Source organism: Ylistrum balloti, unplaced genomic scaffold (assembly GCF_031769215.1).
Source record: "Ylistrum balloti isolate Yb309-2 unplaced genomic scaffold, AGI_CSIRO_Ybal_v1 Utg369758, whole genome shotgun sequence".
Taxonomy (NCBI): domain Eukaryota; kingdom Metazoa; phylum Mollusca; class Bivalvia; order Pectinida; family Pectinidae; genus Ylistrum; species Ylistrum balloti.
The window spans coordinates 574,295-601,907 of record NW_026781958.1 but is presented as its reverse complement, the minus strand read 5'-3'; the positions used below and the strand labels follow the sequence as shown (position 1 = coordinate 601,907).

The following is a 27,613-nucleotide window of genomic DNA, read 5'->3' as shown; positions in this document are numbered from 1 at the left end:
AGACATTTGAACACAATGATTTTCCTTCAGTTTTCATCTCAATCAGATCACTATATATAAATACATATCACTTTCATACACATAATGTTCGTCCATTTAAAATCATCACAATGACAAAAATTACATTATAGATGGTAGATGGCGTTGGTCTTGAAATCTTTGAGACGTGATTTTTAAAATGTAAGCCAATGATATTTCAATCTGTCTTGAAAATGTCATGACACAATCTTGATACTGATAAAAGAAGTGAACAGATATCTGCTATTTCAGCTACTGGAGATATTTTTGGAACTTGAACCGGCTTCTAAACAAAAGAAACCGATTTGAAAAAATGAACTGGTGACATTTTAAAAACATTTACAACTTAAATCCAAATGAACTGATTGCTTACAAATTTTTCCCAAAAATACATGCTGAAGTAAGAGAAAGTCCCTTCACATGATATTATAACATACACATTATGTTCCTGACACCTGTCAGTCTAAAGGTGATGAATCATATCGTTTATCAGCCAAACTTCGACCGAACTAAAGAAATAATACAGAAATAAGAAGACTGTATTGAGAAATCTATGCTCTGAGCTTCTCTTGGTTCCTGACACAGACGACCAAGCAGCTGATCTATGTAATTCCTACACGCCTTAAATCATAGAGTGACAGACAGAGCATATCCTGGCTGGTAGATTTCTTCCTACCCTATAGTCCTTATGCTAGTGAGCTGGCCTGGACCTGTGTAATCTGATTCATCAAACTGAACTTTTCTCTCTAAGACTTTACACAGCCTTGATTGGCGAGCTGGCCTGGAATTGACTGTACAGCCTTGATTGGCGAGCTGGCCTGGAATGGACTACACAGCTTTGATTGGCGAGCTGGCCTGGAATTGACTAAGTGTATACTGGTTCTCCATGGCAATCTCTTCCTGTAGAATGATACTTCTCTGCTGTAGAGAGTTCACCTGAGACTTCAGCGACTCAATGGTGTCCTCAAGTTCCTGTAAATATTAAAGATTACATTGATAACCATAGATACAACAAAGGTTCCTCACTCTTCATTTGTTTGTTGGGTTTGTTGCCTCAGAAACAGTGGTGGCTACCTCACTGAATATGATGTGGGAGGTCAGTCACATGCTAGTCAGAGCAAACAAGATGGAGTATCTTTCCCAGGGATACAACCACACCAGCAGAGGTCATAACAAGGTTACAAGTTAGAAAAATGACAGTTCAGCTTAAAATGATAATCTCTGATACAATTTTCCTTCCTGGATCTTTAAAAGAGAAAGAAAACTGTACACACCTGTCTCACAGAGAGGGACATCATTCCTCTCATCTTCTCCTCATAGGCAAGCTTCAAATGGGTCATCTGTAACAACAGAAAGAGGAGGTAATATATTAATATTAATTATAGAAAATTCTGAAATAAAGCAGGCAATGCTGAAAATTAAAATGGAAATGTGATGAATACCACATACAGCTACAACAGTGTGCAAATAAACCTTTTATAAAGTAAACTCAGGACTCGATATTGCTACATAATGAGAATTTCCATTGTTCACTCTGCAGCAACAGAAAATATTGTATTATACGGTGAAATTGCTGACAAATAGCTCTAACACAAGGTAATGTGCCTCCTTAACATCATTAAAATCTGTATCAAATGGTGTAAAATGACATTGTAAATTTGTAATAAATATAACAAGATGACTACTCTCAGATATAAAGCAGTTTCCATGAGATGTTCACCTTTTCTTCAAAGTCTGATTCCTGCTGGTCCAGTCGACGCTCAAGTGTCCTGACACGGTTCTGTTGAGATTCCAATTCTTTCTGGAGACTCTGTAACACCCAGACAGATGTATTAACACATTACTTAAATTTTTTTCTCATCATAATGTTTCCAGAGGGTATAGGAGGGAGAATTTTGAATCTTAAATTGTCCACTGACAGTCGGTGAAGACTGAAAAGAATTAAGACTCTTTGGTGACAATATCTATGCCAGAAGGTTATAATATTAGTTGGCATAGCTTACATATGGTAAATTAATTACCAGGTACACAATCGTTTTACAGAGAATTCAACACAGGAAGTATTTATCACTAATTCTCCATTTCAAAAACTACCCAATTTTCCTTTATTTAATTTGTGAAATTTTTTATCTCTAACATAATTTTAGTTGTATACACTATATTCTTTTAAATGAAAATGTTGGTTTAGCTTCTGGGTCTTTCATGTCTAGAAGACAAAAATATGACAAAATCGAACACATGTACAACATCAACCCAATGAAGCATTTTCTCCTGAATCCACACTGCTGTTGATTCAGAAAAGTCACACATCAACTACAAAGAATGAACATTCAGTAGACAAAACACAACACATGTTATTCATCAGAAACCCAAAACCATATCATGTCTCCTGAAAAGCAATCCACTTCAATGACTAGAGTGTTAATTCACTACAACAGTTATATCTCTACACATATACATCATCCTATGTATCTCTGGGTCAAGCTTGAAATGTCTGTATGTTTCATGTTTTATCATTAAAACGAGAAAATGTCTGTTAGACAAGAATGCTCTCAAGCTTGTAAGTATCCCTGTTTGATGAAACTATTGAAGTTGCCAAATATGACCTTGGCTCTCTAACCTTGACACATTTATATAAGTTGTTGATTTGTTTGTACATTTGCTGTGTTTATCACCCTGTGAACAGTCAGGGTCATTCTGAGACAGGGTCTCCTTGTAGTAGCTGCTGGCTAACACAGTGAACCACATATAGGAGGCCCATCATACTCTCCAGAGCAATCATGGTCATGGGTCTTATCTAAAGACACAACCATGACAACATAGACCAGTCTGTTACTCAACTTGCTGTGAAAGATAAAGTGCCATTGGAAGTGTTGAACCATACACCTCAGATCTTATCAGAGTTTATATATGTCAACACTAGCCAACTAAGCGGTGTGCAGTCCATTGATAAATTGTCAAACTTGATACTAGGATAATATGGAATAAATATGAACAAAATTTATAGAGAAGTTCTCAAGATCAGATTGATTCTAAATGTCATGTGGCAAGACAGGACAGGATACGGATGTTGGACAGACATAAAATGACAACAGAAAAATGTTTTGAATATTGTGTGCTATGTTACTTATCATAAGGAATGCCTGTTTGATGTGTTAAATCTATTATAAGGTTTACATTGTAACTATGACATATCAACATTTACATTCCAATCATTTGGTTCTCTATTTGAAAAGGCTATACAATGAGCCAGAAATCTAGAGAGTCCTACTTTGGACCTGTCCTTAACTACCGTATATCACTTATTTTCAGCTACACATACTTCTCTACGAAGCCACTCAAGGACACACTCCATGCAGAAACAGCACCACGTCACAAACAAAGGATTATTAGATTCCAGGTCCATACAGGACATTTCTCTCACTTCAGATTTAATATAATAATTACTACAAGTGATCTCTGATAGATGTATTTGTATGATGGAGGGTCTAACTTATATAAATCTGGAAAGCATGGTTCCAACTACAGTCAAAGTAAAGGCTTTGACTACAAGAGTTCAGTGAGTGTTAATAACAGACACGCGATGTTACCCAGCTCCAGGCCTTAGCCCAAGCCTCCTGGGATTCCAATTCTGTTTGTAGATTCTGTAATATAAACCTATACACTTAATTCTGCTACAGTCAATTTCTTCCCCTGATTAAGCCCATTCACATTGAAAGTACATAGATATCTTATTAACGTCTCCACTCCAATAACAAATGCAGTAGAGATAAAAAGGCAGCTAGTATATCTTAGACAGTCAAAGTTATTCATCCATGATCACAGTTCTAAAGTTCAAGGTCACCTATAAGTCCATTCAAGGTCACCTATTTCTAAATTTACTAGAAAGTCACAATGTCAAATGTTGAAAGTCTAAAACTACAACAAGATCAGATCAAGACAGTTAAAACTCACTACAAAGTAGATGAAGTTCAAGGTCAAGTTTTCTACATTATGGTAACTAAGATTTAAGGTCAACTAAGTTCAAGGTAACCAGAAGGTTGCAAAAAAAAAAAATGTCTACAGTCTTAATCTACTACAACATCAGGCAAGATAGTTCAATGTCATTACAAAATAGATAAAATTCAAGGTCAAACCAGTTGAAGTTTACTGCATTATGCTCATTAACTTCAAGGTCACTAGAAGTTCACTAGAGTTCAAAGCTAAAATGAAAAGCAGATTCACATTTTTAATGAATTTATTTCATGTTTTTTTTTTTTTTGCTAAAATTAGATCAGCAAAGAGAGTGTATCATGATTAACTTTGTGTCCAAGAATTAGTGTATTGTTTGCACTTCATCAAAGACTTACCTGCACAATAGTGAACAGAAGTGTTTCAAGTGTCAGTAAGAGGTGACATTTAAACATTCATAAATATTAAAATGAAAGTTAGAGAATAATGATGTAGGATTTATTATACATATACCCCTTCACCAGAATGTTATCATGATCCCAACATTAAATCATTAAAACAGGACTTTATACTTCCACACTCACAACAATAAATGTTATAATGTGTCCACAAGATCAACAAGAAATTATTTCTAAATTCATGAAATTTGCTCAACAAATATAAAATTTCCTCTTGGCTTAATAAAGGTTTAATATCAGTAAGTGTCTAAATATTGTTCCCTGTTGTCTTCTTATGGAGACAACCCTGTCTAGATGTTGTTCCTAGTTATCTCCCCTTATTGAAATCACATCTCCCTTTTTTGTCATTATACTTTCGGTATAAACTTTGTTCCTAGTTATCTCCCCTTATTTAGATCACATCTCTCTTTACTGTCATTATACTCCCTGTTTAAACATTTAGTTTCCAGTTATCTCCCCTTATTGATCATGTCTCTTTACTAAAGAAATAGAAAGTCTCTCTAATGATGCTCCCTATTTCAAATAAAAAATTGACTCTAATTATGTTCCCTATCTAACAAAAATGTCCAATTATCTACCCTTACCTACCAACCACTCAGTTACCTGCCCTTACCTCAACATTGTTACTGTACTGCCTTTTGATGTACTTGGTTTCTTCCTGGTATTTTGTGTTGGAGTCATGTATCTTTTTCTCACTTCCTTCCTGTACCCTACACAATAAAACAGGCTATTTCAAACTCTGAATTCCTTTATACCAATTCAATTGACAATACTCATATTTCTTATTTTGACAAAATACACAAGAATTTTTTCTGATATCAAGACTGTCTACAATATATTTTTCACAAATCTAGTCAAACTGTGCAGCAAATACTTTCATTCATTGGAAGTTATGCTGTAATTATTTCCTATAATATCTATTCAATATGTCTAAATACCTTTTAACTTCCTCTCTCAGATGGTTGCATGTTGCTTGTAGTTCTGCTATTGTCTGTAATACAAAGATTTGAAATAAAAATTGACCTGAAACTTCACTGGTTGACCCAGGAAAGACTAGATCTGCCAACCTGAACTTATGGTATCAATTGATCTCTCAATAAGATGACTCGTAGATTTAAGGATTTCAAGTAAACATTTCTGAGTTTTCTCTTAAGGTATCACTTCTGGTTTGTCTATTATAGTTACTTGCCTGAGTAATTTTACACTGTTTTTATAGAAAAAAATACGTTTTTCTGCATATTCCTTAAATTTTTTTTGTATTAAATTTTTCTTGTCAGACTATAATATTCACTTTTTCTACAAAGTCAAAACCAGCTCAGCCCCATCACAGCAACACTTCTGTCCACACAGCCACTTACCTCTGTAGACTTCTTCTACACAAACAATTACATCTGTAGACTTCTATCCACACAAATATTTACCTCTGTAGCCTTTTGTCCTCTCTGCATGTGCTCTTTTTCAATATCTTTCAATCTCCCATTTGTCTGAGGAAAGAAAAGTTAAAAACCTATAAAAGATGATTTCCAACCTGACAGAAAACCTGACTGAATTGTATAAAATTAGAGTGGTAGACAGTCATTCCAGGACAATGACAACCAAATAGATCTGATCTAACAATAGGGCATGGAGTGGAATAATCCTGCAACATACAAACCTTCTCCAGCATCTTTTCCATCTCTGTGCTATGATTTTTCTGTAATTCCAGTCTCTGTTGCTCCATCTCGGATCTCAGTCTTGCCAGCTGAAGAAGATATATTGAAGATTACTTAATTTATTAACTAATGTTTTACAGTTGGTTTCAAATCTGCACACCTCTAATTCTAGAAATATTGTCTTTAAACCTTGACTAGTTACAGTGTTGTCTCACTGAAATATCAGTTAATATGGGATATCAGTGGACTACATACCTCAGATTCTTGTTCCCTCTGCATCTTTTGTTTCTCCTCCTCCCTCAGCAGACCAAGCTCCACCAACTGCTGCTTGCGTAGCTGATTTGCCTGCACTATTTCTTCTCTCAGGTCTTGATTCTGTCGCTCAACACCAGATATTTTCTGTAAAAGTATAACCAAACAAAATGTCTTCAACAATGTCTTCTATTTACCTTTAAGTTGCCAACGTAAAATACAATATTGTAGAAATGTAGGATTTTCTTGTTTTTTAACTGAGTCAGCTATTACATAGTCATCAGATTGTATTGGTAACATGAATGCAATCTACCTGACTGAATATTAGTATAACATTAAAATATCATGATTTTTTTTTTCACCCAGTTTGCATTCACACTGACATTAAATGCTATCTGATGACCATTCAACAGTTTATATTACTTTTCTGATATCAGTTTAGAATAATTAACATATCAATTAATCCAGATCATGTAGATTTTTTTCTTTGCATGTTTTTTTTAATGGGAGAGCATCTTGAAAATTATACTCCTGTGAATAATTCACTTAAAGCAACAATGTGCGTTAACTTATGTTATCTTCTATTGGTTTACATATTAACGGTCAGTGTTCATCAGTGAATGTTGAGTTAAAAAAAAAATCTTTCAATGTGTTTAATGTGAATTGTACTATTGTAACTGTTTCATATTGGAGATGGCTTAATATAAGATTTATAATCTTGTTGCCAGATCCATTTTCAATTTCATAATTTGTGTATGTGTATGTTGTAAATTAAAATCTGAAAATAAAATATTGTTTAAACCAATGTGCGTTATCTGAGGTGACTTAGATAGCACTGACATAACAAAGGGCAACACTGCCTCATCATTTAGATTGTATCTACACTCCTGTGAATACAGTCAATTTTGGCACAGTAAAAATTTTGAGTTATATCAATTTTGGACAAATTAATGATAAATTATTTCTTAATCAAGTGCAATGACCACAGTTTTATTTTATATCTTGATAATTTATGAGCAAATAGCTCTAAATAAGAATATATGTAGGCTAACAGTAAAGTCAAGAATGGGAGGCCATAATTCACAATGAAAATATTTGTATGAGTGAAAGAATTTTACACAGCAATATGCATCTCTTCTTCACTATTCTATTCTAATCTATCCTGTCTAGAGTTGTTTTTGTTATTGAAATAGTAGAAACAAGTGTGTTTGATTCTAAATGCACTGACTTTGGCATCACGGTCGGTGCGTTCACGCATCCTTGTATCAAGGTCATAGAGCTCAGACTGGTGGTTTTCTTTGAGGTCCTGAAAGTCTTTCTCGTGCTGAGAAAGGACCATTTCCTTCTGTTTGTGAAAGTCTTGTAACATCTGAGCCTTGTCATGTTCCAGCGTCAACTTCAGCTCCACCATCTAAAAAGAAGTGGATTCTACTTGTATGCATAGGACTAGGAACTTTTTAATGATACAATTAACAAAACAATGACACATATCCAGATGAAAAAAAACCTCAGTTAAGTAACTCCCAAAGAACCAATGCCCTACCAGCTTCATGTGTGGCGTTGTTTATCTGCTAGGTTTCAGGATACCAAGTGGTTAGCAGGGTCCTCTTCAGTAAAGTAGATCTAATAAATCTATCTATATATCTATCTTAAACAATGATATGTTTACCATTCAGGTACTGAAAAACTTTATTCCTCTAGAAAACAATTTCAAATAATTGTTTTATATTTAATTCTGTAATAAAAAATGTTTCATATGGTGCTATTGAAAACATTCAACTACCTGTTCATCTGGAAATAATTCAGTAAAATCACTAAACACTTTGAAGTCTACAAGGTGTTTTACCTGTCGCTCATGCTGAGCCCGTTCATCTTCCAACTGTTTGTTGAATTCACGGGCTTGTCTCTCACGGGCCTGTTTGGATTTGTTCAGATCTGTCTCTACCCTCTCCATCTACCAAAACAACAAACATACTAGGTTTTATACCTGTAGAAATACTATAAATGAAATGTATTATGTTTAATATAACATGAAAATTTAAATTGATAATGATTATAATTTCTGAAATGAATCTAAATGTGACACATTTATAGATTTCAATGAGCTTTAGAATACCACCACCTCTCTCTGTCAACACCTTCAAAACTTTGCCCATTGTGCCAAATTTGAAATATAAAACTTGAAAATCCATATACATGTCTCTTTTGCAGTAAACTAATTTCAAAATTTGGCCAGGAAATTTAGTTTTTTCTCCCATTTTGTTTTTTCAATATAACATGGTATTAGCTGTTCATACCTGCTGTTTCATTTCGTTGTACATGCGATCCTGATTTTTCTCTACTTGACCTTTGAACTCCTCCAGAGCTTTTTCTGCTTGTTGTGATTGTTGAGTATTCTTGTCTGTTAATTTCTTGATCTCATCATCTTTCTCTCTGTGCATAAATCAGTAACAGGTAAAACACATAATCCCACTTTGTGGATCACATAGGGAATCTTCCACATGTTGTTACATCCTACCACTCATCAAATACTCAGTCAAACTCAACGAGTTGCTAGATACATTTCTGTAGGTTTATATATATATATATATACATGTAAGTTTGAAAAATATTTTTCCTTCATTAGGAAATGTAAGTTATATATATCACAGCAGAGATATGTCATTTTTCTGATGTGTACTGAAACTTTATTTATGCTTCAATTATTCACACCTTTAAATGTGATCCCGCAAATAAATGTCCCAACGGTACAGCAATAGTAATCCCTTTAAGATGAAAGTATTGGTTTAAGATGTTTACATGACTAATATGGTAAGTTTTCTTCAAAATTTTGTGAAAATTTGGTAACAAAAGAAACCCCCATATATTGCTCTACATAATGCTCAAGGGTTTACAAAACTCGTAACAAGAAAAAAATCCTTCCATTTTTCATTAAATCAAATTGCTTAAACATAAAATTTATCTTGTATGATATATCGTGAATAGAATGGGATCCTATATCAGACTTTACCTTACTGTCTGGTCCAGTTTCTTAATCTTTTTCTGAAAGTCCTGTTCCATTTGTTCTGTCTCCAACTTCATAGCTCTTGTCTGAAAAATATATAAAGATACTACATCTCACAGTAACAATGATCTAAAATCTTTGATAAATTAGAAGATATAACTCATTCCCAAAAAGTTTTTATATCACAAGAAAATAATGTTTTAATGTGTTGCTTTTTCCTGAAACTGTCACATACTCCAAATAGATTTACTCATTATGGTCTATAACTTCAGAGGAAAGAGAAGTCTGAAGGAAAAAGTAAACTACAACAGAAAAAAAAGAAAAGATTTCAAAAATACTTAACCAAAAAGCAGCTAAAAAGCTTACAGGATTTTTTTATATGGCTGTAATTTTAAAAAAAAAGCTGGTACATAAATAACTGAAGGTTAAGATAACTGGACCGGCAAAAAAATGTTATATGGGAGATGAGGTTATGAAGAGTAAATATTAAAGAATATTAAGGAAGGACCAAATGATCTGTTCAAATTTTAAGTTGTTGTTCAATCATAACTGGATTTCACTACATTAACGAAATGCTGAAAAGTGTTAGGATGGAAATGATGATTCAAGGTATTTGTATGAAGAATCAGTCAGTGAAAAAAGAAAAAAAAATCCAGATAGGTTACAGATAAATAGTTAAAAGGTAATTCAGTCTTCATGGTGAAAAAATAGACGACAAAAAGAAATTCTATTAATAACGGTAAATTATTATTAGAAGCCCAATTCAATGGAAAATAAATAAAGGTTTTGAATTGTTGCCAAATAAACACTACAAGCAAAAAGCAACCAACATAGGGATGTCTGTCTCCAGACATTGTGGCAAGGTAACCTTGTTGGTATGGATGACGAGAATCTCCTTGGAGAAGGTCCTCACTTGGGTGCGTAGAACTGGGAATACACTCCACTAAAAGTGTAATGGACGAAATGCTAATAGGCTTTGACCAATATTCATTTGTATAGCTACATAGACTTTCAAATTCTTGTGTTTTATTTGGGGAGACAAGTACAATTATGACCATTTTTTTGTGGTTTTTTGGTGTCACATGGAATCAAAAGCAGATTTTCATTTTGATATTTCCAAAAACCATCTGATGGTGTTTTTTGAAAAAAGGCAAAACAAAAAATAAAACAAAACAAAACCCAAAAAAATCCCCACAAGATCTCTGTTATATTAGAAATTAATAGACAATTTCATTAGGAAATTAAACTAAGACCAAAATCATCAATCAAGAATGTTTCAAAGGAGAAAAAAATTAAAGAAAAATATCTTTAAAACATATTAGGGAGACCAACTCTGTTTAAATAAATAAGTATATCATAAACATTTATCATAAATTAAAACCAGTTACCCTAGTTTTTACTTTCGATTTTACATTTTTTCAAAATCCTATCTCAACTGAAACATTTAGTTTTAATTGAATACTTATGCAATATCATACACAGCTAAAAATTAATTTTTTTTTCAACCAAAAATTATCCATTCAATCTTTGAAAATCATAATTGCTTGGGTTTTCAATAAAATAAAACACCTGACATTAATCCCGCACTCAATTTTTCTGATTAATTCTATAAGTGTAGGCTTTATACACCACTTTGATGGTTTGGATAGAAAATAATGAGGAAAACCGGTCCAGCTAAAGTATTAGAGCCACACCACTGATTTATCACTGTATATAATACCGGAGACAGTCGATGAGCTGACTGACCTGTTTGTCGTGGAGATTCTCCATGTGGATCTTGTCTTGTTGTTGTACTTGTTCCATTTCCTGATGAAAAAAAAAAACTAAATTTTTAATTCATCCATGATCAAATGCAGTAATAAAAACTAAATAGGAAAAGGTGCCCCCCCCCCCCCCCCCCCACACACACACACGCCATTACAATTTTTTTTTGTTTTTGTTTTGTTTTCTAAATATAGGTATGTATAGAGCAGTTTTAAAGAAATGGTTCTTCATGAAATTTAAGAAGACTTGATCATTTTGTTGGATTAGACAGAGTTACAGAAAACCTCCTGAATTATGTTTTGAATCCCGACTGTCCTTTATATTAAGAAAAGACTTGCAGAGAGTTGATCGTTAGGTTTGACATAACAGTGTCAGAAAACGACAACTAGACATCATCCCACAAATTCCTTTAAATTTCTCAGAAACAAACTAGATTATGTCCTGAATCATCCAGAAAATCTCTGCTGTCCTCTCCAGCTGTTGTCCCTGGGCCATCAGAGACAACACTGTAAGAATAACCTGGTGTCTGTCGCAGGACTACTTACTCTTACTTGTCTCTGTCGCTGTTCCTCAGCATCCTTCAGAGCTCGCTTCAACTGGTCCACATGATTGTCTAACTCAGAAATGTTGTCCCCAGCCTAAACAATTATGCAGTCAAACAGTTTTCAACAAGGTCAAACCTCAATTCCAAATAAAAATCATAAAATATTTTAGAAAACTTAATATTAAAGACAAAAATATTATTAGATGCATCCATGTTCAAATTTACAAAATTAAAACCACAAAGTTCTTCTTTTTCTCAGCATTTAAAGAGTGGAGTAAGAAAGACTAAAGAGTATAAACAACTGTTTACCTTTGCTGCAGCAATGTTGTGTTCTTGTTTCATAAACTCCAGACTAGCTTCCATTTTGTTTTTCAGAGTCCTCATCTCTTGGTCATTTACCTCTATAGTCCTCTGATGTTCCTTCTCCAGATTTGTATATCTACAACAGATTTGTTACGTTGTTAAATTAAGAATAAATCTTATACATGGTAGTAATACTGGATCAATTATCATTCCTATATATGATTTTTTTTCATATTCTATATTTATATATATCTTTTTAAATATTTTTTTTGGTTAGGATTCATTCACTGTAACTGTTTAAGATAATTAAAGAAGCATCAACAGTGATTTCACTGTAGAGGATTGACCAGATATCACAAACATAGAAATAAAGATGATGGATAAATCATCCAGCGATGAAGCTAAGATACATACCATATTGTGATACATTACAGACTATGAAATTGCAGTTAAAGATGATGGACTGTAAAACACATCCTCTTTCTCAGTTATAAATGACAGACTCCTGACATTTCTTACTTTTCTCTCATATCTCTGAAGTCAGCTGTCAGGCGATCCAATTTACTGTCGAGATCCATCTTCTCTCGTTCCACAGCATTTCTTGCCTTGGCTGTCTGGTCCACCTCAGACATGAGGATCTGTAGGCGATTCTCTAGCTCCTTGATGACTGCCGACTACAAAAGTAAACATTACAATGTTGAACCTTGCCCACCAGATATCCTAAAGTACACATCAGAATGTTGAACCTTGCCCACCAGATATCCTAAAGTACACACCAGAATGTTGAACCTTGCCCACCAGATATCCTAAAGTACACATCAGAATGTTGAACCTTGCCCAGCAGATATCCTAAAGTACACATCAGAATGTTGAACCCTGCCCACCAGATATCCTAATGTACACATCAGAATGTTGAACCTTGCCCACCAGATATCCTAAAGTACACATCAGAATGTTGAACCTTGCCCACCAGATATCCTAAAGTACACATCAGAATGTTGAACCTTGGCCATCAGATATCCTAAAGTACACATCAGAATGTTGAACCTTGCCCAGCAGATATCCTAAAGTACACATCAGAATGTTGAACTTTGCCAACCAGATATCCTAAAGTACACATCAGAATGTTGAACCTTGCCCACCAGATATCCTATGTACACATCAGAATGTTGAACCCTGCCCACCAGATATCCTAAAGTACACACCAGAATGTTGAACCCTGCCCACCAGATATCCTAAAGTACACACCAGAATGTTGAACCCTGCCCACCAGATATCCTAAAGTACACATCAGAATGTTGAACCTTGCCCACCAGATATCCTATTTACACATCAGAATGTTGAACCTTGCCCACCAGATATCCTAAAGTACACATCAGAATGTTGAACCTTGCCCACCAGATATCCTAAAGTACACATCAGAATGTTGAACCCTGCCCACCAGATATCCTATTTACACATCAGAATGTTGAACCTTGCCCACCAGATATCCTAAAGTACACATCAGAATGTTGAACCTTGCCTACCAGATATCCTAAAGTACACATCAGAATGTTGAACCTTGGCCATCAGATATCCTAAAGTACACATCAGAATGTTGAACCTTGCCCAGCAGATATCCTAAAGTACACATCAGAATGTTGAACCTTGGCCATCAGATATCCTAAAGTACACATCAGAATGTTGAACCTTGCCCACCAGATATCCTAAAGTACACATCAGAATGTTGAACCTTGCCCATCAGATATCCTAAAGTACACATCAGAATGTTGAACCCTGCCCAGCAGATATCCTAAAGTACACATCAGAATGTTGAACCCTGCCCACCAGATATCCTAAAGTACACATCAGAATGTTGAACCCTGCCCACCAGATATCCTAAAGTACACATCAGAATGTTGAACCTTGGCCATCAGATATCCTAAAGTACACATCAGAATGTTGAACCCTGCCCACCAGATATCCTATGTACACATCAGAATGTTGAACCCTGCCCACCAGATATCCTAAAGTACACATCAGAATGTTGAACCCTGCCCACCAGATATCCTAAAGTACACATCAGAATGTTGAACCCTGCCCACCAGATATCCTAAAGTACACATCAGAATGTTGAACCCTGCCCACCAGATATCCTAAAGTACACATCAGAATGTTGAACCCTGCCCACCAGATATCCTATGTACACATCAGAATGTTGAACCCTGCCCACCAGATATCCTAAAGTACACACCAGAATGTTGAACCCTGCCCACCAGATATCCTAAAGTACACACCAGAATGTTGAACCCTGCCCACCAGATATCCTAAAGTACACATCAGAATGTTGAACCTTGCCCACCAGATATCCTATTTACACATCAGAATGTTGAACCTTGCCCACCAGATATCCTAAAGTACACATCAGAATGTTGAACCTTGCCCACCAGATATCCTAAAGTACACATCAGAATGTTGAACCCTGCCCACCAGATATCCTATTTACACATCAGAATGTTGAACCTTGCCCACCAGATATCCTAAAGTACACATCAGAATGTTGAACCTTGCCTACCAGATATCCTAAAGTACACATCAGAATGTTGAACCTTGGCCATCAGATATCCTAAAGTACACATCAGAATGTTGAACCTTGCCCAGCAGATATCCTAAAGTACACATCAGAATGTTGAACCTTGGCCATCAGATATCCTAAAGTACACATCAGAATGTTGAACCTTGCCCACCAGATATCCTAAAGTACACATCAGAATGTTGAACCTTGCCCATCAGATATCCTAAAGTACACATCAGAATGTTGAACCCTGCCCAGCAGATATCCTAAAGTACACATCAGAATGTTGAACCCTGCCCACCAGATATCCTAAAGTACACATCAGAATGTTGAACCCTGCCCACCAGATATCCTAAAGTACACATCAGAATGTTGAACCTTGGCCATCAGATATCCTAAAGTACACATCAGAATGTTGAACCCTGCCCACCAGATATCCTATGTACACATCAGAATGTTGAACCCTGCCCACCAGATATCCTAAAGTACACATCAGAATGTTGAACCCTGCCCACCAGATATCCTAAAGTACACATCAGAATGTTGAACCCTGCCCACCAGATATCCTAAAGTACACATCAGAATGTTGAACCCTGCCCACCAGATATCCTAAAGTACACATCAGAATGTTGAACCTTGCCCACCAGATATCCTATGTACACATCAGAATGTTGAACCTTGCCCACCAGATATCCTAAAGTACACATCAGAATGTTGAACCCTGCCCACCAGATATCCTATGTACACATCAGAATGTTGAACCTTGGCCACCAGATATCCTATGTACACATCAGAATGTTGAACCTTGCCCACCAGATATCCTAAAGTACACATCAGAATGTTGAACCCTGCCCACCAGATATCCTAAAGTACACATCAGAATGTTGAACCTTGGCCACCAGATATCCTAAAGTACACACCAGAATGTTGAACCCTGCCCACCAGATATCCTATGTACACATCAGAATGTTGAACCTTGGCCACCAGATATCCTATGTACACATCAGAATGTTGAACCTTGGCCACCAGATATCCTAAAGTACACACCAGAATGTTGAACCCTGCCCACCAGATATCCTATGTACACATCAGAATGTTGAACCTTGGCCACCAGATATCCTATGTACACATCAGAATGTTGAACCTTGGCCACCAGATATCCTAAAGTTCAATGGTGACAGAGAGTTCTTTTTGCCAACAGATCACTAGAGAGACATCACAAATTAATAGTATGTCAATGCCAACTGGCATAAACGTCTGCAATGTTTCCATTGAAGATATTTCTCTGCAATCTCAGAGTTCACACCAACTGTATAAAAAAACTGTTTATTTTGGTGGTAATCATATACTGGCACTTTCACATTTATACTGCATTATGATGACAGTGTACTTGGGTAAGCTACATAATTCTAATTGGACTGCATGTGATGGCCTCCTTTATGTTGTATGGTGAGGTCTAACTACTACAAGGAAAACCTGCCTCAAAATGACTGTTCACGGGTCAATAAACCCAACAACAAATTAATTTAAGGCTTTAGAGACAGATTTCCTCTTTCTTATGGAAACTATTTGAGTAATCCAGCCATTTCACCAGTCAGCTACATTTATCCTTGAGGATTAACAAAGCTCTTCTGACTGGATTGATATCAACACTTCACAGATCTAACAGTCTTACTGTTGTGTTAGTCTGTTGATTGTACTCCTTCTCCATTTTCAGCAGACGGCCATTTGTGTCATCCAGAATCTCCTGTATACTCTTCGTATGGTTCTTTTGCATGTCAAACTTCTCTTGCTCAAATTTAGCAACCATGTCATTTAACTGAAACATCATATCATAGCTTCAGTTAGATTGTGATAAAGAAATGAAGATGTAAGTCAATGTACAGACACCCAAAAAAATCAATGATATTTTGAAACATGATGTTTTCTTAAATGAAAATTTTATGCGTCATGATTTAATTTTTGGCTGGTATTTATTTCTTTTCAATTTTCTCCATCTGATGTTGAATTCCTCATTAAGCTTGATTAAAGCCCGACTTATTTCAATAAATCTAATTTCAATACAGCTTAATCTGGTATAGCTTATTTCAGTACAGCTTATTTCATTACAGCAGATTTCAATATAGCTTATTTCAGTAAAGTTTACTTATTTCAATACAACTTTTTTCAGTAAAGCTTATTTCAGTATTGCTTATTTCAGTAAAGCTTATTTCAGTACAGCTGATTCCAGCTTATTTCAGTTTTGGTTCCCTACATCCTAACTCTATTTTATCAAGTCCTTACTTCTTTTTCAAATTCGTTTCTGCGTGTGATATTGGATTCCTCTACCATCTTCTTGAGTTCCACAATGTGTTTGTCTTTGGTATCCCTCATAGTCTGAGAATCTTTGACTAGTGTTTGGACTAAAATATGACAGTCAAAATTAGTAAATATGCTCAATTATCCCATCTCAGAGCATTATAGTTCAACTCTTGGACAAAATAATATGGTTCATCTATTTTTAACTTTTTAACAAACTTCTGAATCAAAACAAAATTTTCTTGTTAGGTTAAAAAGGCCCTTGCAAGATAAAATGCAAACTTACTTTTCTTTTCCATTTTAGAAATAGTTTCTTCTAATTCCTTGGCTTTTGATCTATAGTGAGATTTCAGTTCTTCAATTTCAGCATTTTTCCTATCTAAAATCTGTAGAAAAATAAAACACAACAGTAAATCATTTTCAGAATCCAAATATATTAACAGCTTTATTTTACATTTAATGAATCTTGACAAATCAAAAAGAGTCTCCACTTTAAAAGTAATTGCACTAAAATTAGATGATAAAAAAAGAAAATGACTTCATATTTATATACAAATTACATTCCTGGTTGTCATCTTTTCATCAATGACATGAAAAATATGTAAGCAAAGTGTTTTTTCCTTGAAAGTTTCAAAATATGAATGAGTAACCCATAAGTAATCAATTCCAAACTATCGATGAATTCAATAAAACATAAAGCATTTTTCTACAAATCATTTTACATTAAATAAAATAACTTTAATTTCATGAATGTAATAAAAAAATCCTCAAATTTATAATTTATTTAACGATCAATTACCTTCTGTACAGCTGAATCATGTTTTTGTTGTAGGCGTAATTTTTCTTCATGAAATCTTGCTTCTAACATTTTTGTCTTCATTTGTATATTCTGAAAAGAAAAATCACTTGAACTGTATCTTCCATCAAAAAACACACTAATACCAAAACAAACAAGATTCCAGGTATTGTGAGAATACAATTATAAATTACCTCCATTTCAATTTAATTTTAAACTAAAAATGATAAACAAAATTACTAATTCAAGAATAAGTTTTGCTTAAAGACAAGAAATTTCAAAATTTTTAATATGCCTGATAACCCTTCACTTTGAAAGTTAAATGATAATTACACATGATTTTAGCAATACGGTGTTAAAGAAGAAGTTATTTTAATTGTATTTGGATAAGTGGCACACCACAACAAAACCATAGTTTTGCTCTTCCAAAAATAAGTTAAAATGTTGATATGTGCGTTACATGATTGTAGAGTAAATAGAGTATTTCAAGCTATCTTAGTTCTACTCAATAATTTAAATTTAGGTACATGGGCAGTCTTACTTATTTATAGAGCCAATAATATAGGAAATAAACTTACATCTTTGCCATAATCCTTTGTTTGATCAACATCAAAAGTCAATTTTGTGGATGCAATGGATCCTAAAAGAAAACACATTTAAAATTGACAATCAAAAGTTTGATATATGAAATATCCTATCAACCTTAGATAAAATACCCCTACTCATATCAACCTTTGATAAAATACCCCTACTCATATCAACCTTAGATAAAATACCCCTACTCATATCAACCTTTGATAAAATACCCCTACTCATATCAACCTTTGATAAAATATCTCTACTCGTATCAACCTTTGATAAAATATCTCTACTCGTATCAACCTTTGATAAAATACATATCAACCTTTGATAAAATATCCCTACTTGTATCAACCTTTGATAAAATATCCCTACTCATATCAACCTTTGATAAAATATCTCTACTCGTATCAACCTTTGATAAAATATCCCTACTCGTATCAACCTTTGATAAAATACCCCTACTCATATCAACCTTAGATAAAATATCCCTACTTGTATCAACCTTTGATAAAATATCCCTACTCATATCAACCTTTGATAAAATATCTCTACTCGTATCAACCTTTGATAAAATATCCCTACTCGTATCAACCTTTGATAAAATATCCCTACTCGTATCAACCTTTGATAAAACATCCCTATTTGTATCAACCTTTGATAAAATATCTCTACTCGTATCAACCTTTGATAAAACATCCCTACTCGTATCAACCTTTGATAAAATATCCCTACTTGTATCAAACCTTTGATAACATATCCCTACTCGTATCAACCTTTGATAAAATATCCCTATTCGTATCAACCTTTGATAAAATATCCCTACTCGTATCAACCTTTGATAAAATATCCCTACTCATATCAACCTTTGATAAAATATCCCTATTCGTATCAACCTTTGATAAAATATCTCTACTCGTATCAACCTTTGATAAAATATCTCTACTCGTATCAACCTTTGATAAAATATCCCTATTCGTATCAACCTTTGATAAAATATCCCTACTCGTATCAACCTTTGATAAAATATCTCTACTCGTATCAACCTTTGATAAAATATCTCTACTCGTATCAACCTTTGATAAAATATCCCGACTCAGGACTGCATTCTAGGTAAGTTTTGTGATGTCATTCTGATATTTTGTTTTACTTCAGTGTACACACAGGAGGTACAGTTATATATAACCTACCTCCAAACAGACCTGATGGAGGGTTATAGGGAGGAGGAGATGGTTGGCTAAGTTCTTCTTCCTGGAAATAAAACATAAAATGAATACATCTGGCAAATTAATTTGTTCAAACTTGATCTTAATCATGAAAGTCAACAGAAAATTTATCCAAGATGCTGGATTAATCCTACTCAATTTTCTTTTTTTTTCTACTTGTTATGGACTAAAAATCCTGTTTCAGAAAAGATGTATATTTTTTCTTCCATTTTTAAGAAACCAGTAATAAATTCTGCGAAGCACTGCCTTTCCTTTTCTCTTTGAAGGATACTGGGAAAAGTGTTGAAAACACCAGCAATGAACATCATCAAATTTATTCAGGGTGTTCACTAAACTTTTAAGTAAGCCCAGCTATTTCCTGGTACCTCTGTAACACAATATGATCTAAAATTGATTTTCAGCACAGCTCTGTTCTGCCATGGGCACCACCGAAATTATAACATACACCACAGATGCTTTCAAAAAGTTCATACAGTCCTGCAGGTTTAAGACTGTCCATATCTTTTGCCATATATAGACACCATTAATAATGCATGTAAGTTTATCACCAGCCTACGCCTCTTCATCATTTCTAAATTTTATATTAGGTTATGTGCAGTTCATGGGAGTACCTTTAATTTGTAAAAGATTATATGTATAATTAAAGACTTTTGTTCAACTCTATTGTTTGTTGTTTTTTCATAAAGTCAGTGTTTAATGATTTTACCTTGCCTATATACAGTTAATATACCTGTCTATATTCTTCATTTTTCCGTTGATCAAACGAGTTCAGTAAGTAACAAGAAAGTAACAGTTATTTATCATCATAATCTTAAGTTCAGTGTCTTATTTTGGAACTAATTGAGTTTTCTTCTTTTTATTACACACTGGAACACAAGTTGTACACATATTGATAGAATCCAATATTTATTTGATAGTTCAGAAAATATTTTAAACTTGAAAAACTATCAATTAATCTCAGGAATTATTGAACATTTTCATTTATACATGTCTGATTTGTAAATCAAGAACTTTGTTGTTGTCACTGATTTGATCTTCAGAAAACATCTGAGTGACTGATACTGCATGCTGCAATAAAAAATATGCTGTTACAAAATCATGTTCAACATCTGAAAAGGAAAAACTGCAATCAAACAGTACCTCAACCAAACCCAAATTCACTTACATGGTATGATCTCTAGCTAAAATTTCAATGCATGCACCAAATTAACATGGAAAAATTATTAACAAACTTGAGAAAACAACACTAATAAAATATATTGATTATTAACGATGTCTCAACCATGTTAGTCAAAAATCAAACCCAACAAAATCTTTCTTTTATCTTTTGTCTCATCATCGTCCTCATCATCAACATCATCAATTCATTTATTCTATAACTCGTTATTTTTCCAAGTATGGCAAAACAGTATCGCTATTAACAAAGATCTGAGACACTGAAGTTTATTTTAACATCTTTATAGACTTCTGAAAAACCAGGTGTTGGTTTTTCTTAGCAGTTTTTAAAGGAAATGTTGAATATATTTACAGTTCTTGGTGACCTCTGTGAGGTATGACATCAATATTACAGGGGGTAAGACTTAACATAATGCTGAAAACCAAACCCACATCACCCAAATTTTAACAGTTAAACTCTAATAGCATGTGTTCCTAGCTGTACTTTAAATCCGAAATTTGCCATTTTAGATTCAAGCAATATGCCTGTTTTGGATATAGCATATTATTACCAGCATTCTTACTGTATTTTTTAATTTAGTCATATTTTCACTGTACATAGAAAATATTTTTTGTTGTTGTCATGTACATGTGTGTAAGAATACAACAAACAATGTCACAACATTAGAAACAGAAATCAAGTCCTGAAAGCTCTTCAAGTTCAGTGATAGATCATTCATCTGATGTGAACAGCACATCAATTCAAAGAAGAATTGTTTTCCAGAAAATAACGAGAACTGAGAAAATTCCAGTCAGAATACTGACACCGACAGGCTAAAGTCAGGGTGCAAGTGGAAGATAAGTTTATTTGGACAGATCTTATAAAATCGATTATTCCAGTCAGCCAGTTGACAGCAGAATTTTGAAGACAATGAAATACATGTATCATTTTTCTGTCGCAACTAAATCCATTACAGCTCAAACAACACAAGCACAATTCAATCAAAACAGAAACTTTTAAAAGTCTTGTTAGTCCTCTGATAAGCAAATATTCTGACTACTAAATACCAGTATAGTTACCATCCAGAAGTACTCAAATTCTAATACTCCACAATGTAGTTACCATACAGCAGTACTCAAATTCTAATACTTCACAATGTAGTTACCATACAGCAGTACTCGAATTCCGATACTCCACAATGTAGTTACCATACAGCAGTACTCAAATTCTAATACTCCACAATGTAGTTACCATACAGCAGTACTCAAATTCTAATACTCCACAATGTAGTTACCGTACAGCAGTACTCAAATTCCAATACTCAACAACGTAGTTACCATACAGCAGTACTCAAATTCTAATACTCGACAATGTAGTTACCATACAGCAGTACTCAAATTCTAATACTTCACAATGTAGTTACCATACAGCAGTACTCAAATTCTAATACTCCACAATGTAGTTACCATACAGCAGTACTCAAATTCCAATACTCAACAATGTAGTTACCATACAGCAGTACTCAGAAGCTAATAATCCACAATATAGTTACCATACACTAGTACTCAAATTCTAATTCTCGAAAATGTAGATACCATACAGTAGTACTCAAATTCCGATACTCGACAATGTAGTTACCATACAGCAGTACTCAAATTCCGATATTCCACAGTGTAGTTACCATACAGCAGTTCTCAAATTCCGATACTCGACAATGTATTTACCATCCAGAAGTACTCAAATTCTAATACTCCATAATGTAGTTACCATACAGCAGTACTCAAATTCCAATACTCCACAATGTAGTTACCATACAGCAGTACTCAAATTCTAATACTCCACAATGTAGTTACCATACAGCAGTACTCAAATTCTAATACTCCACAATGTAGTTACCATACAGCAGTACTCAAATTCTAATACTCGACAATGTAGTTACCATCCAGAAGTACTCAAATTCTAATACTCGACAATGTAGTTACCATACAGCAGTACTCAAATTCTAATACTCGACAATGTAGTTACCATACACTAGTACTCAAATTCTAATACTCGACAATGTAGTTACCATACAGCAGTACTCAAATTCCAATACTCAACAATGTAGTTACCATACAGCAGTACTCAAATTCCGATATTCCATGATGTGGTTACCATACAGCAGTACTCAAATTCTAATACTCCACAATGTAGTTACCATACAGCAGTACTCAAATTCCCGATACTCGACAATGTAGTTACCATCCAGCAGAACTCAAATTATATGAAGGATCTTATATCAGTTTCCATGTCATATAAAATTTATGACACAAGTCTTTAGTATTTTCTATTCCATTAAGCCTAAGATTAGGAAGATTGTTCGGTATGAAAATTTAAAAAACCTATCATATATACTGATTTTCTTTATACTTTTAGCTTGAATTCAAAAGAAGTGCTGGCTGATATTGTCAACTGACTGCTTTCTGTCTGTTAAAATAGAAATGAAGGTAACTCAAATAAAGACTTGTAATTAAGAATATATATATAGATATACATCTAAAAGACATTGTGGGTTACAAATGATATACATGTATGCTTCAATTAACTACATATATATAGGTAATTAATAAAATTATACAAAATAACATGTGTAAACATCAACTTTTCATTAGGTAACTATAGTAACTGAACAGGAAAATAGTATATGTGTAAGTAGAACATACAAAGGTGTGAGTAAGGCCAAACAAAAAAAAATGTCTGTTTCTATTTCATACAATGTTTACTGTAAAAGTGGATAAACAATTTTATTACAGATGTTACTTATATGGGTGTTAATACTTTATGTTTGTATCATTAACCTGATATATATATATATGTACATGCATATCAAACCCCTGCCCCTATCTTTTTCCCCCAAATCACTATTAATAGTCTGTATCAGAGTCAACATAACATTTCAAAAATTGTCAGAATTTTTTTCCGTGTGAAATACAAAATGACCAAATTTTTCAGATAAAATAACTTTTCCCACTTATAAATTTCTAACCACAGCTTTCATATCCTTTAAACAGTTTTACATATGAAACATCATCAGACAATTTATTTAGTTTGGCCTGATAACAATAACACTGGGTAACAAGAGGTCACAAGGAACAGGTGCTCTAGGAACTAGCCCGCGTTTGTCTTACCTTCTTCCGTTTGAGTTTAGGTGATTCTTTGAAAAGCTTTCTCTCATCTGATGTAAAATGGGCAAAGTACACATATTACACACAGGCTTACAAGTGTGTTTCTATCACAAGTGTGCACATATACAAAAACGTCACTCAGAAATAAGAGATTACAAGGCATAGAGAAATACAAGATGCATGGGAGAGGTAGAAAAGAAGATCTATTTCATGTCAAAACATTCAAGATATTATGAATGAAGAATCAAATTTGGTATGAAAGCAATAATATTTTTCATAATAATGTCTACAAAACTTTACTTGGTTGCTTTTTGAATTGTCTGAAGTTTTAAATTTTTCCTGTTTGTTTCCATATCTCTGTAAAAGATACTATAGCTTCTCAGTCCAGAGTTTTCTATTTTCTGTGATAGAATGGACACTCACCATGTCTGATAAGGCGCAGGCTTTCCTCATCATCAGACAGGAAGTGGGTCTTCTTTATTGTGGGTGACTTTCTACCGATACTTATATCATCCTATATACCAAAGTTAAAAGAAACCCTCAAAATGTACAATATTAGCTTTAAAGTTTGTTTCCAAGTTTTAAGTAAGTAATCAGTATCAGCTGTCATATTGTTGATTACTGCAAAGTAAAGCATGAGGAATAACAGGATTGCCTGTAAACTGATACTCTAGCCAAGTCATGCAACCATTGGGACACTCCAGTGGAAAATGATACAGGATTACATGCAATCAGGAAACACTGTGAAATTATGTTATATGAAAACAAACCATACAATGGAAACTCATTAGTCCAAGAAAAACTTGGTTTTAGGTAGGAATAAAATTTGTAAATTATCTGAATTAATGAAAAAAGCTTTTTCTAATTTCTGACTAAAAAAAAAAAAACCAAATCAAAACAAAATAAATTTTCGTTTTTCGAAAACTAGAGAATGATTTTTTTTCTTTGCCAATTTCAGAATACATGAGGTTCCATTGTGTTAGTGTATACCACAAAATACAGTAAATAAATAAAGGAACAGTGAAAATATAGGCATGAGAGACAGTCGACATCAATATCTAAATTCCTACCTAAAACACAAAGGAAAGTTGTAGTATGTCATTTTAGTGATTTAAAACAGGATAGGAAATGCTACAAAGGAAACATGAAATGAAATAAAAATTATAAAAAAAAACATTTAATTATCAAATATATCATAGTCTTTATTATTTATTTTTATCTACGGAAGTACTTACAAATGACATTAAGCCATGGTCTGGTAGCTCTAAGCCTCTAACTGGCGATGTGATATGTACTGGTGATGTCATACCACGTATCGGTGATGCTATGCTGGGATCTTTGTCCAGTTCTATCCCCATACTGGTATGTGGTCTCCTAATTCAATGAAAACTGACCTTTTATCCATGTACAATTATGTCTTAAAACACTAATTAATACAAACATGTTAATCTCAAAGATAATTCAAACTGAACCATTAGTTAAGGCTCATCGAAATGTTCCATCTCTGAACATAATCAAGGTACCTGTGTGCAAGTGATCAAACCTACAGAGATTCAAGGAACATGAAGGAAGTCTGCAGAACTAGTGTCCTGGATATCAAAGTGATTCTAGTACTTACTTCCCTTTCTTTGTATTTCTTTTCCGGGAATAGCAAGTAGAAATTATTCATAACTTTCAGTATCAACCAATCACAGTGAATTGTGTTGCTCACCTGCGGAGGCCCCTTTCATGTCCGATCGGCGATATCCCAGACCTAAATGTGGAGGATGCTGTTGGGTTTCCTATAGAGGTTTTGAACAATGAAGACCCCACTGATGATGTTAGTTCTCCAGCCACCCAATCTGGTACTTTGTCCTTCAAACATTTGACACATTATAGATTTAAAGTGAATTCATCGTTTACACCTCCACAGTGATGTTGATTTAGTAGTAGATATTTACCTACATAATTTTTTATTTCTATTATCTCAGATCTGAAAGACAGCTCCAGTAAATCTACACATAATGGACAGACCATTACCTGGTAGTACATGTAATGGTAACAGTAAGGTCTTCAATGCTACATCTTACTGAACAGTTTACAACATGTGTCTGTATTAACAAAACAATTTCAGTGTGTATATACTTTGTAAAAAATTACAAAAATATGACTCTTTGTAAAATTCTATGGACCAACAGTGTTTATTGTATTGCACTATGTCACTAACCTCAAACTGTCCTTTCTTGCCAGACGGCTCATCGAAGTATATTGACTGGAACAGATTAAAAAAGGAAATGGAAAACATGTGTATATAATAGGTCAGTGAAACTTTTAAACAAGAAATGCTGTAAATAAAAAGGAAAGAAAACTTTAAAAAAAATGATCAAACAAAACAAAAAGAAGGAAGGAATAATTACAGGGGAATATCCCATTTGACATTGACGTGGTGATGTAGGGAAGGATTGGCAGACTGAATACAAGATAACACTGGTAGGACTAATCTTGCAGAGATAGCCGAGTATAATGTTGTGATAAGTAGTCATATCTTATAAACAATAATCAGTTCTGATGGTTAGAATTATTATTATGTAATATGATTTTTCTCCTTATACTTTAAATCATTTCTCATACACAAATTCTTTCCTATTTTAACTATTTAATGTAATTTAAACTACATCTGCCTGATACTGCCTTATAATCATTCTAGTTAAATGATAAACAGAATTGTAAACAAAGTGAATGTGTTTGTGGTTATTCAATTGAGTAATTAATTGTCACTGCAGTCAAGTATGAGATGCTGTTCCTAGTAGTAATGCAGTAGGAAGACTGACTATGCAGTTTTATACATTGAGTTTAGCCAGGAGAATTAAACTTCCACAGTAAAATTCCATTTTTATCATCTCCTCAGAAGAGTTACATCCCCTGGACTATGACCTGGCAGACCACACATCATCTAAGGGTTTTGATAATTGAATTACAAAACAGATTGAACAAAATTGGTTGTTTAACTGATTTTATATTAAAATCAATTTTCAGGACAAACTGACTAAGTATTGGTAATATTTACCATGTAAGGAGGTAGTGTTGGAAGGGGTCCATCTTGGGGTTTACTTGTGAATGGTCCCTCAAGGACTCCTCTTTTCAGCATATGTAACATCAGCTGAGCATATGCATTACGATTCTTCCTGTTGGTAAAGAAAAAAAACACATCACAGAACCTCTAGTCATTTTATTATTATTACATATTTAATTGTCTGCTTTCATGTCAATCATAAATACAAGTCAATATACATCTCACAGGTTAGATCTACAAGGTACATATATTGTGAAATCCTGTATAATTTGCACACCTGGAGCTGAAGTTGCTTCAAAAATTCTTCTGTCCATTCCTTTTACATGTCAAAAAAATCTGTCAAAAACGTTATCCTGGAGGTCTAAAAAATCCACCTGGTATATATCAAAATATTACTGACAATATCCAAATATTTCTTACAAACATACCTTCCAGTTATGCCCATGACTGGTTCACAAAGCTTTTTGATCCATATTGCACATTTTTGTCGATCTGAAATTAAGTGAATCAAATTATACTGCATGGCTATGACATTAATTTTAGATACCATTACTTGCATTTTCTGGTATTAACACTCAACAGATGCACAATATAACAATGAAATTTAAATAACTCAAAACTCTGTTATCAAAAAAATATATGTCTTTATGTAAACTATCAAGCAGACATCCAAATGATAAATATAGAATATTGATATTTTGTAGTTAAACTGTATTAATGTTATAATACAAACCTGTTTTATGAGGAAGTTTTAACACATGTGGTTTCATATCAGCCAAAACTTTGTCAAACTTTTGGTCTAAACCCAGGTAAACTGGGTCACTAGACATGCTAGCTGCCAT

At 33.9% G+C, this 27,613-nt stretch overlaps 1 protein-coding gene across 1 annotated transcript; it reads right to left on the bottom strand.

Moving 5' to 3' along the window:
* Nucleotides 1–481: 481 nt before the first annotated feature.
* On the bottom strand, nucleotides 482–27,613 carry LOC132543541 (centrosomal protein of 112 kDa-like). Its single transcript, XM_060207058.1, has 31 exons — nucleotides 27,505–27,613; nucleotides 27,200–27,263; nucleotides 26,766–26,883; nucleotides 25,926–25,970; nucleotides 25,431–25,573; nucleotides 24,955–25,093; nucleotides 24,143–24,233; nucleotides 23,723–23,769; nucleotides 19,364–19,424; nucleotides 18,173–18,234; nucleotides 17,598–17,687; nucleotides 17,085–17,184; nucleotides 16,784–16,902; nucleotides 16,176–16,319; nucleotides 12,466–12,620; nucleotides 11,953–12,082; nucleotides 11,645–11,737; nucleotides 11,082–11,141; nucleotides 9,342–9,421; nucleotides 8,629–8,764; nucleotides 8,178–8,285; nucleotides 7,560–7,742; nucleotides 6,335–6,478; nucleotides 6,082–6,168; nucleotides 5,849–5,911; nucleotides 5,366–5,418; nucleotides 5,041–5,137; nucleotides 3,609–3,662; nucleotides 1,739–1,828; nucleotides 1,293–1,358; nucleotides 482–990 (listed from the first exon to the last, which is right to left on the bottom strand). The coding sequence occupies exons 1-31, from the start codon at nucleotides 27,611–27,613 to the stop codon at nucleotides 847–849; spliced, it is 3,075 nt and encodes a 1,024-aa protein (XP_060063041.1). The 3' UTR covers nucleotides 482–846.